Genomic DNA, 23,930 nt, shown 5'->3' with positions numbered 1-23,930 from the left:
TTTTACATTTACTCAAGTGCTGTATTGAAGAACAATTTTGAGGTACTTATATATATAATTTATATATGTATAATTTATATATATATATTTATAATATATGTATACGATATATTTATATAAATATATATATATGTTTATATAAGTACCTCAACATTTTTCTTGATTACAATATACTTTACATCCTCCCTTCCAAAATAAAGTTGTACTACAATATATATATATATATGTATACAGGACTGTCTCAGAAAATTAGAATATTGTGATAAAGTTCTTTATTTTCTGTAATGCAATTAAAAAAACAAAAATGTCATGCATTCTGGATTCATTACAAATCAACTGAAATATTGCAAGCCTTTTATTCTTTTAATATTGCTGATTATGACTTACAGCTTAAGAAAACTCTAAAATCCTATCTCATAAAATTTTAATATTTCCTCAGACCAAGTAAAAAAAAAGATTTATAACAGCTGAGTGTTTGTCAAGGCTCAGGAAACCCTTGCAGGTGTTTCGAGTTAATTAGACAATTCAAGTGATTTGTTTAATACCCTACTAGTATACTTTTTCATGATATTCTAATATTTAGAGATAGGATATTTGAGTTTTCTTAAACTGTAAGCCATAATCAGCAATATTAAAAGAATAAAAGGCTTGCAATATTTCAGTTGATTTGTAATGAATCCAGAATGCATGACATTTTTGTTTATTTAATTGCATTACAGAAAATAAAGAACTTCATCACAATATTCTAATTTTCTGAGACAGTCCTGTATATATACAGACATATATGTATATACATATGTACAGGACTGTCTCAGAAAATTAGAATATTGTGATAAAGTTCTTTATTTTCTGTAATGCAATTAAAAAAACAAAAATGTCATGCATTCTGGATTCATTACAAATCAACTGAAATATTGCAAGCCTTTTATTCTTTTAATATTGCTGATTATGGCTTACAGCTTAAGAAAACTCTAAAATCCTATCTCATAAAATTTTAATATTTCCTCAGACCAAGTAAAAAAAAAGATTTATAACAGCTGAGTGTTTGTCAAGGCTCAGGAAACCCTTGCAGGTGTTTCGAGTTAATTAGACAATTCAAGTGATTTGTTTAATACCCTACTAGTATACTTTTTCATGATATTCTAATATTTAGAGATAGGATATTTGAGTTTTCTTAAGCTGTAAACCATAATCAGCAATATTAAAAGAATAAAAGGCTTGCAATATTTCAGTTGATTTGTAATGAATCCAGAATGCATGACATTTTTGTTTATTTAATTGCATTACAGAAAATAAAGAACTTCATCACAATATTCTAATTTTCTGAGACAGTCCTGTATATATATATAAAGTTTATTATATTATTCATAGTATTTAAATGTTCTGATACTTTATAAACAATTGTGAGGTACTTATATATACATATATATTTATATTTGTATATATATATATGTGTGTGTATATATAAGTACTTTAAAATTGTTCTCGAATACAATATACTTTACATTCTCCCTTCCAAAATATAGTTGTATTACAATATATATATTTATATATATATATTTATGTATATATATATATATATATTCTGGGGCTGTGAAACGATTAACATTTTTAATCGGGTTAATCACAGGTTTTTGTGGATTAATCATGATTAATCACATATTACCGATATTCTCGGTATATTTTGTGAGAACATAGAGATTTATGACAAAAGACGGATATATACATTTATACATTCTTCTATACAATGGTGCTGCAACTCAGCAGTTATTTAGAAGTTTTCTTCCATATGGAACATTAATACATCTTCATCCTAAACAGAATGTTTAACCCTCCTGTTACCTTTCCTGTTACCTTTCGGGTCAATTTGACCCCATTCAATGTTTAATGTCGCTGTTCTTTGGGGTCAATTTGACCCCAGGCTGTTTTTCACTGTGTCAAACATATAAGAAATATCAACTTTTTTATTTATTTAAAGGGCTATTTAGGTAGTCAACAAACAAACATAAAGTACCTCACACTTAAACTTGGGAAGCAATATTAATTCTAATAATTTTCTGCAGGTTTTAATTGCTGGGGTCAAATTGACCCCGAGGGTAAAATATGTTAGTAAATGTAAAGGTAACAAGAGGGTTAAACAGAACATTTTTCTCTTGTTTGTCAACCATTAACTCCACCATGATACAATCTAAAGGCCTCTAGTCTTCCTCTAGCAGCTGCTGAGGCAAACTGACTGTGTGGGTTTTCTTCATGAACTGGGCCGTGATGAAAGGGACGGCGGGGACACCGCTGCAAAGCTGAAACCTCACGGCCCGGCCCGGACACGGGGACAGATTGACAAGTGACTTTTTTTTGCTCGGTCCCGATGCGCGCGCACGGAGCTCTGTGGCGCGCGAGACGGAGATCGATAAGTGTTAACGCAACGCGAAGAGACAGAAATGACATGCTGCTGTGGAGATGCGATCAACAACAGACGTTTAGTTTAATAAAAGAACAAAGACGTGCTCTAGAGAACATGTCAGGGGGCGGGCCAATCGTTTTAATGTCATGCGATCTACCGACACTACGCCGCGATCGACTGGCAGGTCGCGATCGACGTGTTGAGACCCTGATCTACAGGAAGTAAAAGTCGTAACAAGGTTTCCGGAGGTGAACCTGCGGAAGGATCATTACCGATGAACAGACCGTCTGCATGAGAGCGGACAGAGTTCAGATTGAAGTGGTGCATTGGAAGCTCATTTTGCAAGTGACTTTTTTTTCGTCCCGACGACCAACAACAGACGGATTGGAAGCTCATTCTGCGCATGCGTTAAATGCGTAAAAAAAAAAAAATTAGTTAAACCTGTAATTGAATTAACTGAGTTAACGCGTTATTTTTCACAGCACTAATATATTCATATATATATACAAAGTTTATTATATTATTCATAGTATTTCAATGTTCTGCTACTTTATAGCCCTACCTCACTATATTTCAGAAGCAAATATATGCATTATCCAGTACAATTTGATTACCTTACTTTATTACTTTTTAGTGTCAGATTAACTAAAAAATATGATATTTAGATAAATAGTACAGATTAAAATGCAACTTTAAACTACCTGGCACACACATTATTTAAAGTAGACTTAGAGTTTCATGTTTACCAACTTCACATTATTGCACCAGCAATATGATTTACATATTATGTCTGAATAATAGTAATATTCTGAAATTTGTCATTCTGCATTACAAGTTAACTTTTTTGTTGGCTATACTTAAAATAAAAATGTCCAAAGAATGTATTACTTCACCTCTGCAGGTCTGGAGACTTATTTGGCACCTGAGCCGGACACCAGTAGCCGGTCTGGGCCACAACACAATAGTTCTATATTTAAACATGTTGTTATTCGGGTCAGGAAATCCTGCGCATGGGCCGCTGCCTCCAGCCTGCCTTTATTCCCCCTTCCACAGGATAGAATAGTTGTCCCCTGCTGTTAACTGTTTCCCTTTGTTCTCACTGTGTCTCTCTTCTCTTCTAGTGTGTCCCCAATAAGTCTGCAGCCAGAACAATTAAGAACTAGAAAATGCATTTCCTGCTGAAAATGCATTGGAATGCTAACATCTGAAATCTTGAAGCTGAAAAATAAAAAATAAATTGCTGAAAATGTTTGAAAATAGCTGAACATGTCTGAAAATAGCTGCATTTTTTTTTTTTTTAAAGCTGAACATAGCTGAAAATAGCTGCCAACAGCTGAAATAGGCTGAAAATAGCTTAAACATCTGAACATATCAAAAAGGGAAACTTCCTGCTGAAAATGTTGAAGCACAAACATATTGGGTGGAAATGTATAACTGGAAAAGATAAACAAAACTGTATCTTCTAAATATTCAAAGATAATGAATCACAATCCAAGAAATGAGAGAGAGGGGGAAACGTCAGAAATGAGAACAAGAGAGAGAAAGAAATTGAGTCAGAAGGAGAAAGATGAATAAAAGTAATAAAAAGTAGAAAAGTAATGAAAAAGTACAAAAGTAATAAAAAGTAGAAAAGTAATGAAAAAGTACAAAAGTAATAAAAAGTAGAAAAGTAATAAAAAGTAGAAAAGTAATAAAAGGTACAAAAGTAATAAAAAAGTACAAAAGTAATAAAAAGTACAAAAGTAATACAAAAGTACAAAAGTAATAAAAAGTACAAAAGTAATAAAAAAGTAAAAAGTAATAAGTACAAAAGTAATGAAAAGTACAAAAGTAATAAAAAAGTAGAAAAGTAATAAAAAGTAGAAAAGTAATGAAAAGTAGAAAAGTAATAAAAAGTACAAAAGTAATAAAAAGTAGAAAAGTAATAAAAAGTACAAAAGTAATAAAAAAGTACAAAAGTAATAAAAAGTACAAAAGTAATGAAAAAGTAATAAAAAGTAAATACAAGTTTAATAAATTTAAAAAGTACTAAAAAGTTATTAAAAAGTTTAAAAGTTATAAAAAATTATTGAAAAATACTAAAAAGTTACTAAAAAGTTTAAAAGTTATAAAAAATTATTAAAAAGTAAAAAAGTTTAAAAAAAGTTAAAAAGTTTTAACAAATTCTTAAAAAGTAAAAAAAGGACTAAAAAGTTATAATTTATTTAAAAAGTAATTACAAACTTTTTAAAATTTAAAAAGTACTAAAAAGTCATAAAAAGTTAAAAAGTTATACAAAAGTAAAAAATCAATTACAAAGTTTAAAAAAGTTAAAAATTAATTAAAAAAGTTTAAAAAAGTTAAAAATTAACTAAAAAAGTTAAAAAATTATAAACAATTTAAAAAGTAAGAAAGTAATACAAAGAAGGGAACTAAGTTATACAGGAGCGAGGTTCATTCTTAACTAATATAAAAAACAAATACAGCTAATAACCAAGTAATTTAGTTGGTATGAGTCTGCATTAATCTTCAGTCAGGAGCAGCCCCACCCATCTAACCTAAAAACTAACCTCCATATAAAAAAGTTAAAAAGTAGTAAAAAAGTATGAAAAGTTATAAAAAAAGTTACAAAAAGTTAAAAAGTTATAAAAAATGTTGAAGAGTTAAAAAGTAATAACAAATTTAAAACCATTCACACCTATAGGCAATTTAGAGTTCAATTAACCTGAGCAAGTCTATGGACTGTGGGAGGGAGGTGGAGAGGTAACCCACGCTGCCAAGGGGAGAACATGCAAAGTCCTCACAGAAGGACCACCCCGACCGGGAATTGAACCCACAGCCCTCTTGCTGTGAGGCTACAGTGATAGCCACTACACCACCATGCAACCCCACACATCTAACCTAAAAAAACTAACCTCCATATAAAAAAGTTAAAAAGTAGTAAAAAAGTATGAAAGGTTATAAAAAAGTTACAAAAAAGGAGCGGAAAAACACATACAACTAAAACGGGGACAGTTAAATCACTATAAGAGCTATCAAAAGAAGCTGAATGATAAAGTTATAGCTAACACTTCTGTCAACATTTTAAAGGTAGAATTGTTTCTTTAGCTGAATGTATGCTGATATTGTAAGCTTTTAAAGTTGAACAAGTTTAAGCGGATTTGAAGATTTCCACCATTGGATCCAATTCATTATTTATTCCATAAAAATATTAATCATTTAAAAATGTGAAAAGATAAAAAATATTTGAAAATATAAAGTAATAGCTGAAGGTTATCTGAACATTTAAAACATGTAATTGCTGAATTAGCTAAAAATATGAAGCTATTGTAAGCTTTTTAATGTTGAAGATTTTCTCCATAGGAACTGATGAATTAAAAATAACATAAAAGTATTTAAATATACACAAATTTGAAACATTTGAAATATGAAAAGTCATTCTCCTCTATTCCTGAAGAAGCTGAATTTTTAATATTTGAATGGTTCAAATAGCTGAATATATGAAGAACTAGAAGAGGGACGAAAAAGGTACGGAAGAAATGGAATAATAAGTTGATAGAAAGAAGACAAGAACAATAGTTGGACTGCTGAAGCATTCCAACTAATTAAGGACCAGCAGGTGTCGCCTAAAACGCGTGGATGAATTATGGACCAAATGTTTTTTAGCACTTTTAACTTTAAACAATGACCTCCACCACTGTATACTGTATTTTAATTTTACAATAACTTTTAGATTTGTGTTGCCATTTTTACAAATGTTTAAAAAATAAATAATTGTAGATAAATATTGTAAATAAATAATACATATTTATTTATTATGTATTCATATTTAAAAGAATAATAATTGTAAATAAATATTATAAATAAAAACAAACATTTATTTATAAAATAAAACAAATTATAATTGTAAATAAATATTGTAAAATAATTTCAGATTTTCCAACTATACCCATTCACGCTGAAAGGTTCGAGTGAATATTCGGGAATATAGCAACTTTATGTGCTCTACTTTGTATTACTTGAATACTTTTTCACACCATTTGATGAAGATTTTTAAATGATTTAAAAAAGCCCCTCTGTGCTTATCAGGCTGTACATGTCACCATGGAGGATTACCAAATACAAGAAGAGCAAACGAGTAGTCTCGCGTTAGGTTGGAGGGTGGTTTCCCAGCCCGTCCATCCCCTGTGGCCAGAAATCCTCCCTTCCAAAATAAAGTTTCGGGAGCTTGTGCCGTCCCCTCTGGTTTTGTAGTTCGGCTCCAAAGAGACTAGTCCACCATGACGAGCACATAAATTCTAATGGGGAAGTCTCGCTTTCACTGGTGGTTCTTCCCTTATCTGAGACGGACCTGCAGCTTTCGGAGGTGCCCTCTTTCAAACAGGAGTTTGATCATCGCGAGCGCGTGCGTCGTGTATTTGTTGGTGTCGGTTTCCCAAATCGGATACTCCCAGCAGCAGCAGCGGCGGGACGGGAAGATTGAGAAGGACAAGTACCGGCACACCCGTGGATTGTATCGTTTGGATATCACGGACTCTGTGGATGTGGAGCCCGGCGCGGCGGGCTTTGCGGTCCCGACGCGCTCCAACGTGATCTACATCACGCTCAAGTCCAAGCGCCGGAAGCCAACACACATTCGGGGCACAATCAGACCAAAAGTGAGGAGGAAAGTGAGGAGGAAAAAGAACGAGGCTCATTCAGCTTTTACGCAGAATAAACGTGGCACTATGGAGCGGCGCTCGGGCCAAACCCAGCGCAGCTTCGCATCCAACACTTCCCGGGGAGGAACCGGGGATGTTTATTACAAAACGTTCGAAATAATCCCACAGGCAGACTTTCACATAAGTTCCATACGAATATACAGCCAGAAGGCACCGCCGTGGCTCAGCCCACAGGACGTGAAAGCCATGCGCTTTCTGGCGGATGCCAAAGTTTTGCGCATCAAAGAAGTCTCTCGCGCGGACTCTTCTGCGTCACTTCTGGTATTTGAGGGCGAGACGAGCGTTTCAACGGTCGACGTACAGCACGCACAGCGGAGTCGTGTGTGTGGGGGCCAGTGCGGGGTCATCAGCAGCCCCGTGGACACCACGGAGGTCTTTGCTTTCCACCTGGACAGGGTGCTGGGGCTCAACAGGACATTGCCAGCAGTGAGCAGAAGGTTCAGCTTCCTTCACGGTACGTTCACAGACACCAGGAGAACATCTCTGATTGGCTGAGCCCAAGCAGAGAATGAGAGGATGGATATATGGGCTGGATATATATAAAGAAAATTAAATGTTATTTTATAAGTTGATAGGATGGTTGGTATTTTGAAGTCATTCACTCGTATACAGTACACACGGTTCTGAGAGTCTCTGGATGTCCTGCACACATTAAATGGATCCATTGCATGTTGTGCTCTGGAGTCTAATGCCAAGAGAGAAGAAGTGAGGCTGAAGATTCAAGAGCCATGACACTCTACACATTGTGTCAGCAGGGCCACATGACTCAGGACTATTTCCAGATCAGAGCCAGTCCAGAAATATTCGAGGTCATAGCAATAAACAATATGCACATATTTTTAGGGGCACACAGGAGCCAGAGAGCCACTGTACACTTTCCTTTCTCCTCCACACCACCGGTACTTCGTCTCAAACATACTTTAAAAAAAAACTTGTTTTTACCATAAAAGGTAGTTCAGCTTTTGATATTTTAAAGTAACTGCTTGATATATTTTTTAAAATCCCGGCCCTAAAGACAAACTTTACCAATCGTAACGTAATTACATTTTTAGGCAGTTTTTTGTGTATTTTCAGCTCATCGTGGTATACATGATATCTATATATATATATATATATTTTTTTAAATGTCAATTTGTTCTTGTTTTACCATATATTGTATTATATTTATTCAGGGAGTGTCACACTTGTTTTCGTCAATGTGTTCACATTGCAAATGATTTTCCATATTTATCCCCACTATTGACATTGACGCATTTTATTTTGTCGTAATTAACATTATTGTGTCAATACCAGCAAGTGTTGATATCTATCTGGTATTTTAACATGCGAATTTCCAGAAAATGTACTGGATGTTAACCACGGATCAGGGGTGCGGTATTGCTCAGTAATATATATATATATATATATATATAGATATATGTTAACCGAGGATGAAGGATGAAGTGTGCGGTATGCATTGCTCAGTAAGCTTCTCATGGATAGAAAAAAAGAAGTTTAAAATAGTCACTGAGACTGAACAGTTGTTCTTCTCTCCTCCCTCTTCAGATGGCCAGCCCTGTCCAGTGGTGTCATGGGATGCTTCTCTCTACCCAGAAGGCCGTGCTGCAGGCTGGTCCACCGTGAGGTTAACGTGGGGGGAGTACCAGAGCTCCCTGAAACAGAGGTGTTGGCATAAGAACATCAGCCCGAAGCCGGACTCCGGCTGCTCCACAGTGCACCACTACGAGTGGAGCAAGCTGGCTCTGTTTGACTTCCTGTTGCAGGTAACAGAAGCCATTTAAAAATGGAAACGACTGATTTATACATTCTCTGAGATTCTCCTGTGCTTCAGTTTCATTTTGTGGAGTTAGAGCGTCTCTTTCTCAAATTCCTCAAAAATTCCTCTTAACCATCCTGTTACCTTCACATTTACTAACATATTTTACCCTCAGGGTCAATTTGACCCCAGCAATTAAAACCTCCAGAAAATTATTAGAATTAATATTGTTTCCCAAGTTTAAGTGTGAGGTACTTTATGTTTGTTTGTTGACTACCTAAATAGCCCTTTAAATATATAAAAAAGTTGATATTTCTTATATGTTTGACACAGTGAAAAACAGCCTGGGGTCAAATTGACCCCAAAGAACACCGACGTTAAACATTGAATGGGGTCAAATTGACCCTAAAGGTAACAGGAGGGTTAAAGAACTTTTTGCAAACATCCCGTTTTGGGCCGAACAGATGTCTTGTTTCCTCTGTGGCTCCGATCGGATTTTGGCATTGAAGACACGTCTCTTGAGAATTCTTTAAAATGCATCCCGAAAGAACAAATGTAAGAGAGTGAGGAAAGGGAAAACACAAACTTGTATTCCAATAGTTTGGATTCCTTTAGAACTCATACATCAGCCATTGAGGTCATCGTGCCACAGCTTTCATTATGTATCTTTGATCTTTATTTCAAGTTTATTATGAATATTCATGAACAAGTAAAGAAACATATTGTCTGCGACACAAGTGACCTGGATATAATGAAGTTACTATATTGGATTTTTTATTATGAATAATAAAATAACCAATTTCATCTCTTCATAGAAAGACGTTATTTTCTGAGCTGAACGTCGCTGGCTGAATGTTGCCACGGTGACAACAATCATCTCTGAATACTGCAGCCAATGTAAAACTTGAGAAAATAATTCTCCACAAATACAAAGGAATGGATATATTTTTCAGTTGGCCTTAAATCGAACTTACACTTAAACTTAACGAAAACGTAAATTCTATTCATGATGGTCTTGGTGATGATTTTAATCCCTTTAGATTTTAGAGGTGAATCTACTACAAATAAGGCAAAATCATGAAATCTTTTTCATAACTTTTTGTTACTTAGGCCTACTTGTCTGGATTCAAGAAATACATTCCAACCACAAGTTTCTTCTCAACTCCCAAAGAAGATGAATAACCTCTGCATATGTATACACTGAAAGTATGTTATAGAATGATAGCCGCAGTTGGGATTATGGGTTACGGCCTCTCTCGGGTTACACAGGCCTTAACATACATATATAAGAGATACAGCCTTGACAAGGGTGGAACAAAAGGAAGCAAACAATAAGTCAGGTGAAAAACTTTAGCAGCAAAGAAGGAATATTTATTGACATCTTTGAGGTTTAACAAAAGGTAAAATAAAAGAGAAGCATAAAGTCGTCAGGGTCTCCAAGGCCAAAACCCCCACGCTGACGAGAACATTAAAGGTCACACTGACCGACCGGAGCACAAGGAAAAACAATCCTGAGCTCCGTGTCTAACCACAACACAGGAGAGAATAGACACAACACAAAGGGCAGAGAACCCGACACAGCTTCAGCCGAAGACACGAATGGTGGGCGACACTCAGGCTCCAAACCACAGCCTGCTCACAGCTCGGAGGCGAAGAGAGAGAGAGAGGAGCACAGGATCTGGGAGTATATAAGCCCCGCCCACTGATCACGTGATGCCTCTCAGGTGGCGTTGCTCCAGGTGTAACGGGGCGTGAAGACTTACTGCTGCTGAAACTTATTTATTTTCTCTCTTTAGGTGAATAAACATGAATTAAAACTCGTGAACAATCACCACAGTAAGAGCATGAGCCTCATGCGGGTCCATTAAAACTCTTAAACTTGAAATAAAATGCGCATCTGTCAATCCAAAGCCGTACCGTCAAGTTTGCATTTTAACATAAAATAAGAGTGCGCTTCCGTTTAGCATTTCAAAATAAAAGTCCGATTTAACTCTAAGAGGAAGTAGATTAAAACGTCTATAACATTATTCAAACAATACAATATAAAAGGCATACATCAAAACCAATAAGGCAGATACAAAAACAGGCAATCAACACAAAACAATAAATCTGTCATGGGGTTATTTACACTAGACGTGCCAGCCCTGAAACAGATAGACAGCTAAGTTAAGTCGGGGGGCGTAACACTGGTTCCTCGTGGAGGAAGCAGAGGCTATCGAGGAGAGGAAGTGCAGAAAAGCCCCCTGTGCTGTTGTGTCACGCTATTTGAGGAGATATCGACATCAATGAAACAGGGCCCCTGTCTCAGGGGCCCGACAAAAACCAGCCGGCTGGATGTGTTCGGCTTTTCTCTGCTAGATAATTGCAGTTATTTGATGAAATAATAATCTTATTATGTCGTCTGTGAGATAATGTCAAAGGGATCCAAGTCGAGATTGCAAAATAAGCTCGCTCGGGGCAAAGCAGCCCGTCAGCCAACACTTATAAAAAAACTTCACGAAGACCAATGTGGAAACTCATAAATCAATCATGACTGTGATTGTTACTTATTACATCAACGTCTGACGAAAGATGAACGTCCTTCTTTCAGATTCACAACCGTCTGGATCAGAGCTGCTGTGGATTCAGGGCCAGGGAGGAGGATGTGTGTGTGGTGTTTGGTCACGGCGACGCATGCGGGGACCACGTGCGACTGACACACATCGTCCACAGGGGTCACGACCCCAGCCGCCTGGTCTTCACCAGCAACAAGGGCTTCTTCGACCGCAACGAGGACAACCTGGACTACAGGCTCCTGGAAGGAATCAAAGAGTGAGTTTGGACCACAAAAACACTCATTATGTTCAAAAAATTGATAATATTTCACTCTGATTATGTTTTGTGCTTAAAACATCAATAACTGACATGGAGGAAAGCAATGCATGTTTCCATTAACAAGGGGCTTCATTCATGACAGTTTGTACAAACACATTTTCATCAAAATAAGAACTTTAAATCAGATTTAACATTGATTTCCTATTTAATAAAGATTGTAGATATGAACAGGACCACCTCAAGACTATTTATTAATTAATAAAAATTGTTCAGGGCAACATAAGTGATTGATGTTTCTCTCAGCATGTTCTTTGAGTAAAGTCTTTGATTTTATTTACCGCTTACAACATGGTTGAAAAAAAATAATGAAAAAAAATCCAGCAAATGAAGCTGAAAAAGCAGATTTGTGATATCTGAAAGAAGTGTTTTAAATCCCCGCAAGGCTCGTTCAACAACTTTAAAAATTCAAGTTTTGCACATCATATTCTATACAACAGCCATCTACAGATCTCGTTTTATGACTTTGTCTTTGTACAAGGATTCAAAAACATGACATTAAATGCTAAAATGACTTATAGGTTATCTATAAGTTATTAAAGTCCTATTTACTGTATATGGTTTGATAACATGGATGGGTGATTGTAAAACCTTAAAATCCTATAGAACGGCCTGCGTCAAAAGAAGTTGAATTAATAATAATAGTGATAACAATAACAATGTAATATTTCATTCTACACAGCTCCATCAAGCAAAAAGCAGTTTTTTTTACACGCATGACGATGCCATTTACATATTTTTTGGAGGTTTTGATTATTTTAAATCTCATAGTCTTGGAAAGAAATATGTATTTTTTAAAAATTTGAATCCCAGGGGGTGTAAATAATGTGCAATCCCAATTTGAACACTGTGCCCCACCAAACTCTGTGGAACATCCCAATGAAGAACATGTTGCGTTCTTTTCATCCATCTTTTGATCAATAAATCCCTCGGTCGTTCCAGCGGGGGGGAAACAGAAGAGAATCTGTTGCCGGGCGAGTCTTGCTTGTGTCCCTTCCCCAAACACGGATCCTTGTGATCCACATGAACTCTGGAGCTTCTATTCTGCCAGACGAGATATACAAAGTCCACGTGAGTCGGAGCGAAGCCGCTATCAGATGACTTCAAGCTGCAAGATGACAGGACATTCAATATCTCATCTTGTTTGATCTCATGTGGAATCCTCTGTAGATCTGAGATGGTTTTTATCCCTCTGACTATTATCAAAGCAAAAAAAAAAAAAAAGAGGATTTCACTTCATATTCCGGCCGCGAATAACAAATCCTGAGCAGCTTGCAAAAACCTCAACATCGTCAGCAGCCACTCGGCGATCTCTCAATTGGCTCTCCTCCACTCGTCTTCAAAAAGTCGTGTTTACGCCCCCCCCGCCCCTCCTCTTTTTCTCTCTCTTGTGGGTTTTTAGAAATGTCGCACGCAATAACACAATCCATTCGCAACTATGTGAGGATAACAATATCTCTGACTCAAGCAGCGAATGCACTTTAGTTCATTTGACAACCATCTTCGAGACTTCTACGTCCAGAAACTAGCCGTCAGAGCGTCACATTATATATGATTACATGTTTCCATCAACGCTGATATTTAATGTGTATTAATGGAGCCTTTACCCATTAAAACAAATGTCACACGATATTTAATGTGTATTAATGGAGCCTTTACCCACATAACAAATGTCACACGCAAAACCCCACGTCTACTTACCTTCAACCTGTCACTCAAACGCAGTCATACGGAAGTCCTCAGTCCTCACCGCTGATGTGATCGGGTATTTGAAATTTCAAAAAGACAAAGTGACTTCACATAAATACGTGAGATAACCGCTTTTTGTCTTTTTTCTACCATTTGCAGTTTTTCTACCTGACATTGCGACATTTTTTTGTTGGTTGAATCCACGACCAAGTAAAGACAGGTTTACGATCAAATATAGGCCTCATCGTGAAATCACAAAAACATCATAAAAAGCAAAAAACATACCCACGATCCTCGAGGAGGGAGTCGCGATTCGTGCTCACGCACGTGATTGCTAATACGCCAGTTCTTCAGGCCGCGTTTTAAAGAGCGAGATGTCCTGCTATGCCGAGGCCGAGGCTTTCCAGAGGCGTCCGGCTTTTACCGAGAATGTCCCCGTCTGTGTGTCCAGGCTCCCGGAGCCGGCGGTGTCGGTGCTGAAGAACAAGAGGCTGAGGGAGAAGCTCCTCCAGTCTCTGTTCCTGGACCAGACGTACTGGGAGAGCCAGGGCGGCCGGCCGGGCATCGACAAGCTCATCGGCGTGATCGAGAGGCGGGCCGCGGTGCTCCTCACCTACGTCGACGCTCACGGGATCAAAGCCATCGCCATGAACGCGTGACGAGAAGCGACCTTCGATGAATGTGACGCAGATCGGCGGCTCGATCTCCGGGATTTACCCGAACGTCGTTTCTTAAAGAAACAGCGACGCGTCAGCTCGTGTTACGAGCCTCGTGCCGTTTGCCGGTTATTTAATATCAACTATACAAGAAGATAATGGTGTCGAGTAAAACTGGTGCTTATCTTCAGGAACATTTAATTTTACCGTCAACCGTGGGAGAAAATAAGATTAATGAACAATTATTTGTTTTTTTATATGTGTAACAATAAAAAGAATCACACTGCTAATACCTGTCTTATTATAAATTTCTCACTATCCTTTAAAAAAAAAAGCAATAGTTGTGCTTCATGGAAACCAGAGACGCTTTAAATGAAATGTTTCCCCCCCGGAGGCGAATACACTGATGCCATTGTGTACAGAATGCGCTGCAGTTATAACTTTGCTGAGGCATTAAGTGTAATTTGCTTTGTGTAAGTTTGTTGCACCCTCAGTGATGATGTAATGCACTCCAGTGTGAGGCAGGAGTTACAGTAAGACCTTAATGAAGGCTTCTAACATAGCCAACAAGCCACAACGCAGATATCTTGTGTACAGTCTAAAACATTTTTATTTTTTTACCAAACTCCCAAGTGTCAATACGTTTTCAACATGAAGATGTTATTGTGGCAACAGCTTTGCATTGTGTCTATACTTTATAAACTCAAGAACTTTAAGATGACAAGTCAGATGGGGGTTATTTTGTTTCAATATCAATATAATTTCAATTTAATGGCTTAAGATGGAACAATTTTCACTGTTTTTATCAAATTTGTTGACTTTTTTCTTTCGTTGTTGTCGATGTTCGAGCATCGGATGATCAATGAACTCATTTATTTGCCAAATATTTGAGGGAAATGAGCAGATAACGAATTTTGACTTGAGATATAATCACTTGATTTCAGGTAATTTGCCGGTCTCTACTTTAATGTGATTGTATAAAACATTTGGCACTTTAATTGTCAAAGCCACCAGCAAAAAAATAAATACTTAAACGATATATAACAAGAACGGGCACTCGGTAGAGCGCATACCTTCGCATATCACAAGATTGGGCATTGAATTATGAACATTTTGGCAATTGGATAAAAATTGACCGTGCTATGACCTTTTCGTTACCTTGACTTTGACCTTTGACCCGATCGATCCCAAAATCTAATCAAACGGTCCCCGTATAATAACCAATCATCCCACCAAATTTCATGTGATTCGGTTTAATACTTTTTGAGTTATGCGAGTAACACGCATACAAATAAATAAATAAATACACGCCGATCAAAACATAACCTTCCGCATTTTCAATGCGAAGGTAAACATACACAATGCAAAACAAATAGTTAAAGTATACACAATCATACCCAGCCAGAGCACGGGGTCGACTTTTCACGCCGTCAATGTGCTCTCGGCTCTGAGAGTTGGAGTCGACGCGGCATTTGTGGGTTATTTGTGGGTCCTTGCCGGGCATTCACTCGGCTGTTATTTTAACCCCCATGAACCCGCATTAGTGTGTCAGTGTGGTCCCGGCCTCTGTGTGTCTTTGTGTGAGGAAACCCGCCCCCAGTTCCCAGAGTGCTTCCATATTCTCACACAAAACACACACACTCTTGACAAAAGGGGATCTTTGTGATTCGAATACACGTAAAGACACACAACAAAGACACATAATAATAATAATAATAATAATAATACATAACATTTCTATAGCGCTTTTCATAGTACTCAAAGACGCTTTACAACACATAATTAAAAAATCCTAAAAGCTATGCATTAAAAATTACAAGAAAAACAAACGATAAAAACAAATAAGAACGTACAGAGCACACAATCACACATTAAAAGCAGTTTTTAACAGGTGGGTTTTGATTTGTGATTTGAACGATGAAAGTTCGGTGCAGTCTCGGATGATTTTGGGGAGAGAGTTCCAGAGGGAGGGGGCACATAGGCAAGCATTATGACCTGGACCTTTTCCTGACAGCACACACACACACACAAACACACACTGTAAGTGCTGCACTCCAAACTGACAAACAAGCCTTTAAAAGCAGCGACTTAGTCGCTCAACTCGGACAAGTGTGAGAGTTAGCTTTCACTCGTGAAATATACGATTAGCTTGTCTCACCTGACATATGGCGAAAATGTCCTGGTCAAGTCTTTATTGGTATAATTTGTGGTGAAAATACACACAAAATTAACATGGCATGTACAATGAAGAAAAAAAAAGTCCTTCTTGACAATGTGCCTGGTTTAAATAGAGTTTATTGACACCACCATCGAGAGGGGAAGCTTGGTAAAAGACCCACAAAGAAATAAATGTAAAACCTTATCTCTACTCTCTGAGTTAGAGGTACAGTGTGGTTTTCTGTGACAGCCTCAGAATCTGTTCTTTCAGCCGGTGACATCAAAGGGACGTTGCTGGCGGTGCTTCAGCTTTTCTTGAGTTGTTTACGTTACCAACAGCAAAAATGGCATCCTAAAATATAGGTGCAGAGGATGGACTCGGATCTAATATTCAGCTGGAGAGATTCCGCCTGAGACAGCTGCTTCAGACGGGAGGATTTGGGACTCCCCAGAACCTGAGCTGCCAAAAAGAAACACACCGACTGCTGGTGTCTTCACTCAAAAGTGCAGAAGTTAAATAATTCCCTTGTAATGAATGTCAGCACGGGCATTCTTTTTTTTGGGGATGCTGTTGCCAATGATAACCCAAAGAGAACGAGCTCTGTGGTTGTTAACGCGAGTATGGACGGACATTTATTGATGCTCACTGGGACGTATAGGTTTCATGCGGATCATCTTCAGGATCCCAAAGATGATCTGGGAAGGAAAACCAAAACCAGCGAGGTGGATTTTGGGGGGATTTTCAGGTGATTGTAATATTCCTCATTTATGGGTGTGCCTCCAAAAGACAAAAACAGCGTGAATGGGATTTTATTTTGACCCACCCAGAGTCTTTGACAGTTGTAACAGTGACTAAGACTAACTAACTGACGGGTTTAGTGAGTTTACAGATGTTTCTCTCAATGACGTGTGTCTTAACAAGGCAAGTAACCCTCCTGTTACATTTAGGGTCAATTTGACCCCATTCAATGTTTAACGTCGGTGTTCTTTGGGGTCAATTTGACCCCAGGCTGTTTTTCACAGTGTCAAACATATAAGAAATAGCAACTTTTTTACATATTTAAAGGGCTATTTAGGTAGTCAACAAACAAACATAAAGTACCTCACACTTAAACTTGGAAAACAATATTAATTCTAATAATTTTCTGGAGGTTTTAATTGCTGGGGTCAAATTGACCCCGAGGGTAAAATATGTTAGTAAATGTTAACAGGAGGGTTAAGCCTGTCTTAGAGAGAACTTTCACAAGGTGAAAAGTTTAATACTGTTTCCTATATTAACACCTTTTTTAAAAACCTGTTTTCTCTTTTTTCTTCGTGTTTTTTCTCAGCAAAAAAAAGAGTTTGGCCCTGACGTGGGGCGTGTTAACCCCGAGCGAAGCAGAGTGTGCAGCCCGTATAAATTCCCAGGTCTAACTCCGCCGCCTACGCCACGTCCCTGACGGCGTCCTAAGAGATGCAGACAAGCCACAGCAGGAACGCGTGTGCCTCGGCCTGGAATTCGTTCACAATTTGCCGCCTTCCCGCGAGAATCGTGACGACGTGTAAAAAACATCTCGAAATGATTTGTTATCTCAACCACCGCGGCTCAGATTGTAAATGCGTGCACGTGTTCATGCACAGCACACGACAAGTGCATCTTTGGTTTCATCTGTACGACAACTAAAACAGGTGTGTTAACCCTCCTGTTACCTTTAGGGTCAATTTGACCATATTCAATGTTTAATGTCGGTGTTCTTTGGGGTCAATTTGACCCCAGGCTGTTTTTCACTGTGTCAAACATATAAGAAATATCAACTTTTTTATATATTTAAAGGGCTATTCAGGTAGTCAACAAACAAACATCAAGTACCTCACACTTAAACTTGGAAAACAATATTAATTCTAATAATTTTCTGGAGGTTTTAATTGCTGGGGTCAAATTGACCCCGAGGGTAAAATATGTCAGTAAATATAAAGGTAACAGGAGGGTTAAACATTGAATGGGGTCAAATTGACCCTAAGGCAACAGGAGGGTTAACATTACAATTCCCCATTTGCTGTGAGGTATGTAATAACAATGTGCTACGCTCCATTTTCTTGACACTTCAGATCCCCCCCCATTGATTCCATGAGGTTAAGACCCCAAACACAGAAACTGCATTTAAATCAGGAGAGAGAAGTCAGATGAAGGAACACTCATGGTTTAGTCTTTGGCGCTTGGACTCTACAGGGAGATAACTCCCCCCCCCCGTGGAGTCCAGACCTGGTGGTGATGGTGGTGTTGATGAGGCTGATCGAAAGATGAGGTGATGAAGCTGATGAAGCTGATGGATCTGCGAAGACAGGGCGGAGAAGTGGAGGTGGAGGGGCGCGTAACGATAGCAAGAACGAACTGAAGGTAGAGAGAGACAGTCGGATTTATAAACAGACATAAATACAGCATTAGCCTGTCATCTTGCTGCTATTGGATAGAGGAGACCAGCTGGGTTAAACAGCTGATATCATGATTGACAACCCCGAACAATGACAGCGGTGGAATTCTGAGCGAAGCATACGAGAGTAGAGTCTTGCTGACTGAATCTAAGCGAAAAGCTTCATTTGATCGCAAACACACACATGGGTTAGTTAAATCTATAGCGAACGTTAACAATTAATAAGAAAATGTATTCTTCTAAATGTTCCGCCTTGGGGGAAAAATCAGTGTTTGCAAATCAAATGTCTTCAGGCTGGATATTTAAATTGAAATACCATTTTAAAGCCAGTGGGCTTTGTACTTCAGTTTCCTAGTTTCGTGACGCAGGTTTTGGCTCGAGCACGGTGAAATAAGACAGTCAATTGGAATATTTTTGCAAAAGTTCTCAAGAAACTTTAGGAATGGTTTGTGAACAGTTTCCACTCTTGATTACACATGTAATGAGCCTTTTTGCTTTAAAAGTGTGTCCACTTTTCTTCTTCTTAAGTTAAGTTTCACATTTTTTTCTCTTCTTCTCGTTTCCGAGGGAGTCAATAAATTGAGTTTTTTGAGGACAATTTAAGGCAGTTATTCTTGGCTGTGCTCAGCTGGCTGCTGCCTGGTCACACTCCAAACAGCTACCAGACAGAAGAGCTCTTTGTTCTTGTAACCTCAGCTGAGCAGCTGATAATCACTCTGCTTTACCATGATGTCACTTTCCCCCCACTCCCTTCAGTGAACTCTGAAAACAGAAAAACAAGCAAGAAAAACAAGCAAACCGCCTGCTGGCTATATTGGTCTGACGTTCATGAAATCATGCTTTGACTTTGTTTTCTATATTTTCTGTTATGTTTGTCCCAATTCTTTGAACATTATCACAATCAGGTAATGTTTTGCAAAATTCGAACTGCGGCATCCAGAGGACATTTAACAGTGCTTGTTCACTTTCAGGTCGCTCGTCAGGGCTGTTTTTGGTAATATTTTAGTTTATTTTACCATGCAAACAGGGGGAAAGAGCTATATAGTACTACGCTGTCCAAAGGTAACACAATATACCTACCAGGCACCTCTAAAGCTCACTAATTAACCGACTATATTATGTAAAAACTAACATTTCTGGTTTTATGCGCCTTGCTATTTTCGCTACGCTAAGCTAAGCTAGCAGGCCGCTGACTATCAACATACTGATATACCGTCCTTCTCATTTATACAATCCTTTATTAATATATATATATTATAATTATTCTCTGCATTTTATCCATCCTGAACTGGTTCAGTGCCTTGCTCAAGGCACTCCGTCATGCTATGGGAAGAACAGGGATTGAACCGGCTACCTTGTGGTTTCAAGACGGCCACTCTCCCCATCAGCTACAGCCCCCATGGGATGTCAAGCAAGAGAACAACATGAAATATGTTCCAAAATATATCAAACTAGAATGGGCACTCGGTAGAGCGCATACCTTCGCATATAACAAGATTGGGCATTGAATTATGAACATTTTGGCATTAGTTGCATGCCAATTGGATATAAATTGACCGTGCTATGGTAAAAAGAAGATGTTGACCTTTTCATGACCTTGACCATGACCTTTGACCCGATCGATCCCAAAATCTAATCAAATGGTCCCCGGCTAATAAACAATCATCCCACCAAATTTCATGCGATTCAAGAAGATGTTTAATACTTTTCGACCTTGACTTGAACTTTGACACGATCCCAAAATCGAATCAAATGGTCCCCGGCTAAACGCATACAAATAAATAAATAAATAAATAAATACATGGCGATCAAAACATTACCGTCCGCATTTTCAATGCGAAGGTAACTACTTCTTTAAAACACTGCTTAAAAAGGAGTTCTGATAAGACATGTTTACTCTGATAAGACATTTCACCTCAAGCGGCTTTCACAGTGGTTCTTAACCTGGATGGTTCTTAACCTGGGTGGTTCTTAACCTGGGTGGTTCTTAACCTGGGTGGTTCTTAACCTGGGTGGTTCTCAACCTGGGTGGTTCTCAACCTGGGTGGTTCTCAACCTGGGTGGTTCGATCAAACCCAGGTTGAGAACCACCCAGATTAAGAACCTCGTTCATTACTGAACTCGCATCTGAAAGGCAACAGAAGTCACATTGATTTGCAGTAAATATTCATGAAGTTATGTTTTTGTGTGACATTTATATTTTGTTGGTTTTGTTCTTTGAACATCGTGATTTTGTGCACTTATTTGTGTACTAATAAAATATATACCTATGTTTTGAAGAAATCATATTTTATTTTCTCAATTACGAAGGGTTCGGCCGATGCACTGATGGAGCTAGCAGGGTTCAGTACCTCCAATAAGGTGAAGAACCTCTGCATTAGAAGCTTCTGGGGTTTGTTGGACCACGTTGTCTTCGATGCATCTGGAACATCACACTGCTCAGCAGTGTGATGTTCCAGATGCACCTGGGTGGCCACTGTCAGAACACTTCTGGAAAGAGATTACATGCTAAACCACCGCCGCGTTGCCTCCGGCGCTGCTGTAGCACGTTCTCTTAGCGGCGATAAGGACTGCAGAGGAGAGATGTTGAAAGAATGTCAACACGCCACGTGAAGTCATGTCAAAGCTTGCTTGGTTCACTAAATAGCCGTGCAATGCTTCGTTTGAAGATGTGTGCAATGGCACACGATGTAGTTACTTTTTTTGATGACTATACATGGAGAGACATATGTTGTTAGAGGCAAGCGACCAGTATTTTGTAATCTCATCCCCTCTTTGTGGAAGAGAGAAAGTTAGAGGGGATTTAACTGTCAGCTGTTCTGACTTAAAGATCCGTACCCCTCGGGTTTCATTCACCTGTCAGTTGGAGAAACACCTCCTCTGTGCTCTCTATTATTGTTTGTAATTTTGTAAAATGTTAAATATTATATAGGTGGAGGCTTCAAATAAGCCAAGTTGGCTCTTTGTCTCTTCCTGCACTGAGATATTTATTCAACTCTGGTGTGATTTTAATTTTAATTTTATTGTTTGAATTGTGCAAAATAAAAATAATAAAAAAATGAATTAAAAAAAAAAAAAAAAATAAATGAATACATGAATAAAATAAATAAAATAAATAAAATAAATAAAATAAATAAAATATATTATATACCTCTACGAAACATCCCCCAAATTTTTTTTAATGCAATATAACCAGTAGACAACAAGTTTCAAGTTTCAAGTTTCAAGTTTTTATTGTCACATCCCCTTTTATACAAGTATAATCGGTTCGTGAAATTCTTATGTGCAAAACACCCGACAGCAGTAGCAGACTAAAAAAAGAATAAGAATGAGAATAAACTATACAATATCCACACACAAAAAAGAAGAAAGTATTAACAATATATATATAAAACAATGTAATAGAATATACATCATGGCAATATATATATATAAAACAATGTAATAAAATATACACTTTTTTTGAGACTATATATATATATATGTATATACATACAATATATATATACAATATATATATATATAAACAATGTAATAAAATATACACCATGGCCATAGATATTCACAGAATATGTTCTGGTGTGTAGTGTTAATGAGGGTCTCAGTCCTTGTTCAGCAGCCTGATGGCCTGACTGAAGAAGCTGTCCCTCAGTCTGTTTGAACAGTTTGTGGCGGGGTGGTTATTGTCTTTCATCATCCGTTTGGCCTGTATATGTCCAGGATGGAGCTCACCTCCAACGATGTACTGTGCCGACCGCACCACCCTCTGTAGTGCCCCAGGGCGGTGCAGTTCCATGCAACCTGTCAGAACACTCTCGATGGTACTGGTGTAGAATGTTCTGAGGATGCGGGGGGCCATGTTGAATTTCCTCAGTCGCCTAAGGAAATACAGGCGTTGTTGGGCCCTTTTCACCATGTGAGTGGTGTGCGTGGTCCATGTGAGGTCCTCGGAGATGAACTTGAAGCTGCTGACCCTCTCTACTGCAACTCCGTCTATGGAGATAGGGGTGTGCTCTCCTCTCCGCTTCCTGTAGTCCACGATCAGCTCCTTGGTCTTCTTGGCGTTGAGAGGCTGTTCTCCTGGCACCACTGTACCAGTGATCCAACCTCCTCCCTATAGGCTGTCGGTGATCAGCCCCAACACTGTTGTGTCGTCAGCAAACTTGATCTTGAGGTTGGAGTTGTGCATGGCGGAGCAGTCGTGGGTGTACAGGCATCCCTGAGGGGCTCCCGTGTTGAGGATCCTCACCACCTGGCGGCCCGACAGGAAGTCCAGTATCCAGCTGCACATGGTAGAGTGCAGGCCTAGACCTCTGAGCTTGGTGTCGAGCTTGGCGGGAACAATAGTGTGGAGCAGCTGAGCTGTAGTCCACAACCAGCATTACAGTTCCTCCCTCCAGGTGGGAAAGGCGGTGTGAAGTGCGGTGGATCTGTTTTGACGATATGCAAATTGCCATGGGTCCAGCGTGGCAGGCAACATGGAACAAATGAAGTCCTTGACCAACCTCTCGAAGCATTTACTGACAATCGAGGTGAGGTCTCCAGTCATTCAGGCAGGTTACCTTGGGGTGTTTGGGGACAGGCACAATGGTGGACATCTTGAAGCTCTCAGGAACAACAGCCTGGGACAGGGAGAGGTTGAAGATGTCTCCTGCCAACTGGTCTGCACATGCTCTGGGGATGTGGTCGGGACCTGCCGCCTTCCGGATGTCCACCTCAGCCTCTGAGATGATCAGCAGGCTGGTCTCCGAACCGAGCAAAGAATGTATTTAGCTCGCCTGGGAGGGAGGTAGAGGACTTCTCTTCACCGCTGGTTTTCCCTCTGAAGTCCGTGATTGTCCGTCATGGCTCTTGAGCTTTTCCTCCACCTTGTTCCTGAACTCCCGCTTGGCAGAGCCGATGGTCTGGCTCTTTGTATTCGCCATTTATCCACGGTTTCTGGTTGGGATAACGTCATCTATGCATTTCTTGATGAACCCGGTGACTGAGTACTCACTGGCGTTGTTGTCTGAACATATCCCAGTCAGCACGTTCAAAACAGTCCTGTAGCATAGACTCCGATTGGTCCGACCAGCGTTGCACTTCCTTCACAGCGATTGGTTGCTGCTTAAGCCTCTGCCTGGTAGTTGGATGGGCGGTGGTCGTATCCATCCCGGAAGCCCCTCGTGTTGCTTTTATGTGTTGGTAGAACTTGGAGAACTTTCTTCAGGTTCGCTTTGTTGAAGTCCCATACAATGAAAGCAGCCTCGGGCTGATCGCCGAGTTCCTTCAGCGCTATGTCCGTGTTAG

The 23,930-nt window shown here is 38.8% G+C and overlaps 1 protein-coding gene across 1 annotated transcript; it reads left to right on the top strand.

The window, feature by feature from the left end:
- Nucleotides 1-6,593: 6,593 nt before the first annotated feature.
- Nucleotides 6,594-14,363, top strand: gask1b (golgi associated kinase 1B). Its single transcript, XM_056440233.1, has 4 exons — nt 6,594-7,555; nt 8,647-8,864; nt 11,448-11,668; nt 13,869-14,363. The coding sequence occupies exons 1-4, from the start codon at nt 6,682-6,684 to the stop codon at nt 14,074-14,076; spliced, it is 1,521 nt and encodes a 506-aa protein (XP_056296208.1). The 5' UTR covers nt 6,594-6,681; the 3' UTR covers nt 14,077-14,363.
- The last annotated feature ends 9,567 nt before the right edge of the window (nt 14,364-23,930 follow it).

Source organism: Pseudoliparis swirei, chromosome 19, assembly GCF_029220125.1.
Source record: "Pseudoliparis swirei isolate HS2019 ecotype Mariana Trench chromosome 19, NWPU_hadal_v1, whole genome shotgun sequence".
Taxonomy (NCBI): Eukaryota; Metazoa; Chordata; class Actinopteri; order Perciformes; family Liparidae; genus Pseudoliparis; species Pseudoliparis swirei.
This window is presented reverse-complemented; position numbering and strand designations above follow the sequence as displayed.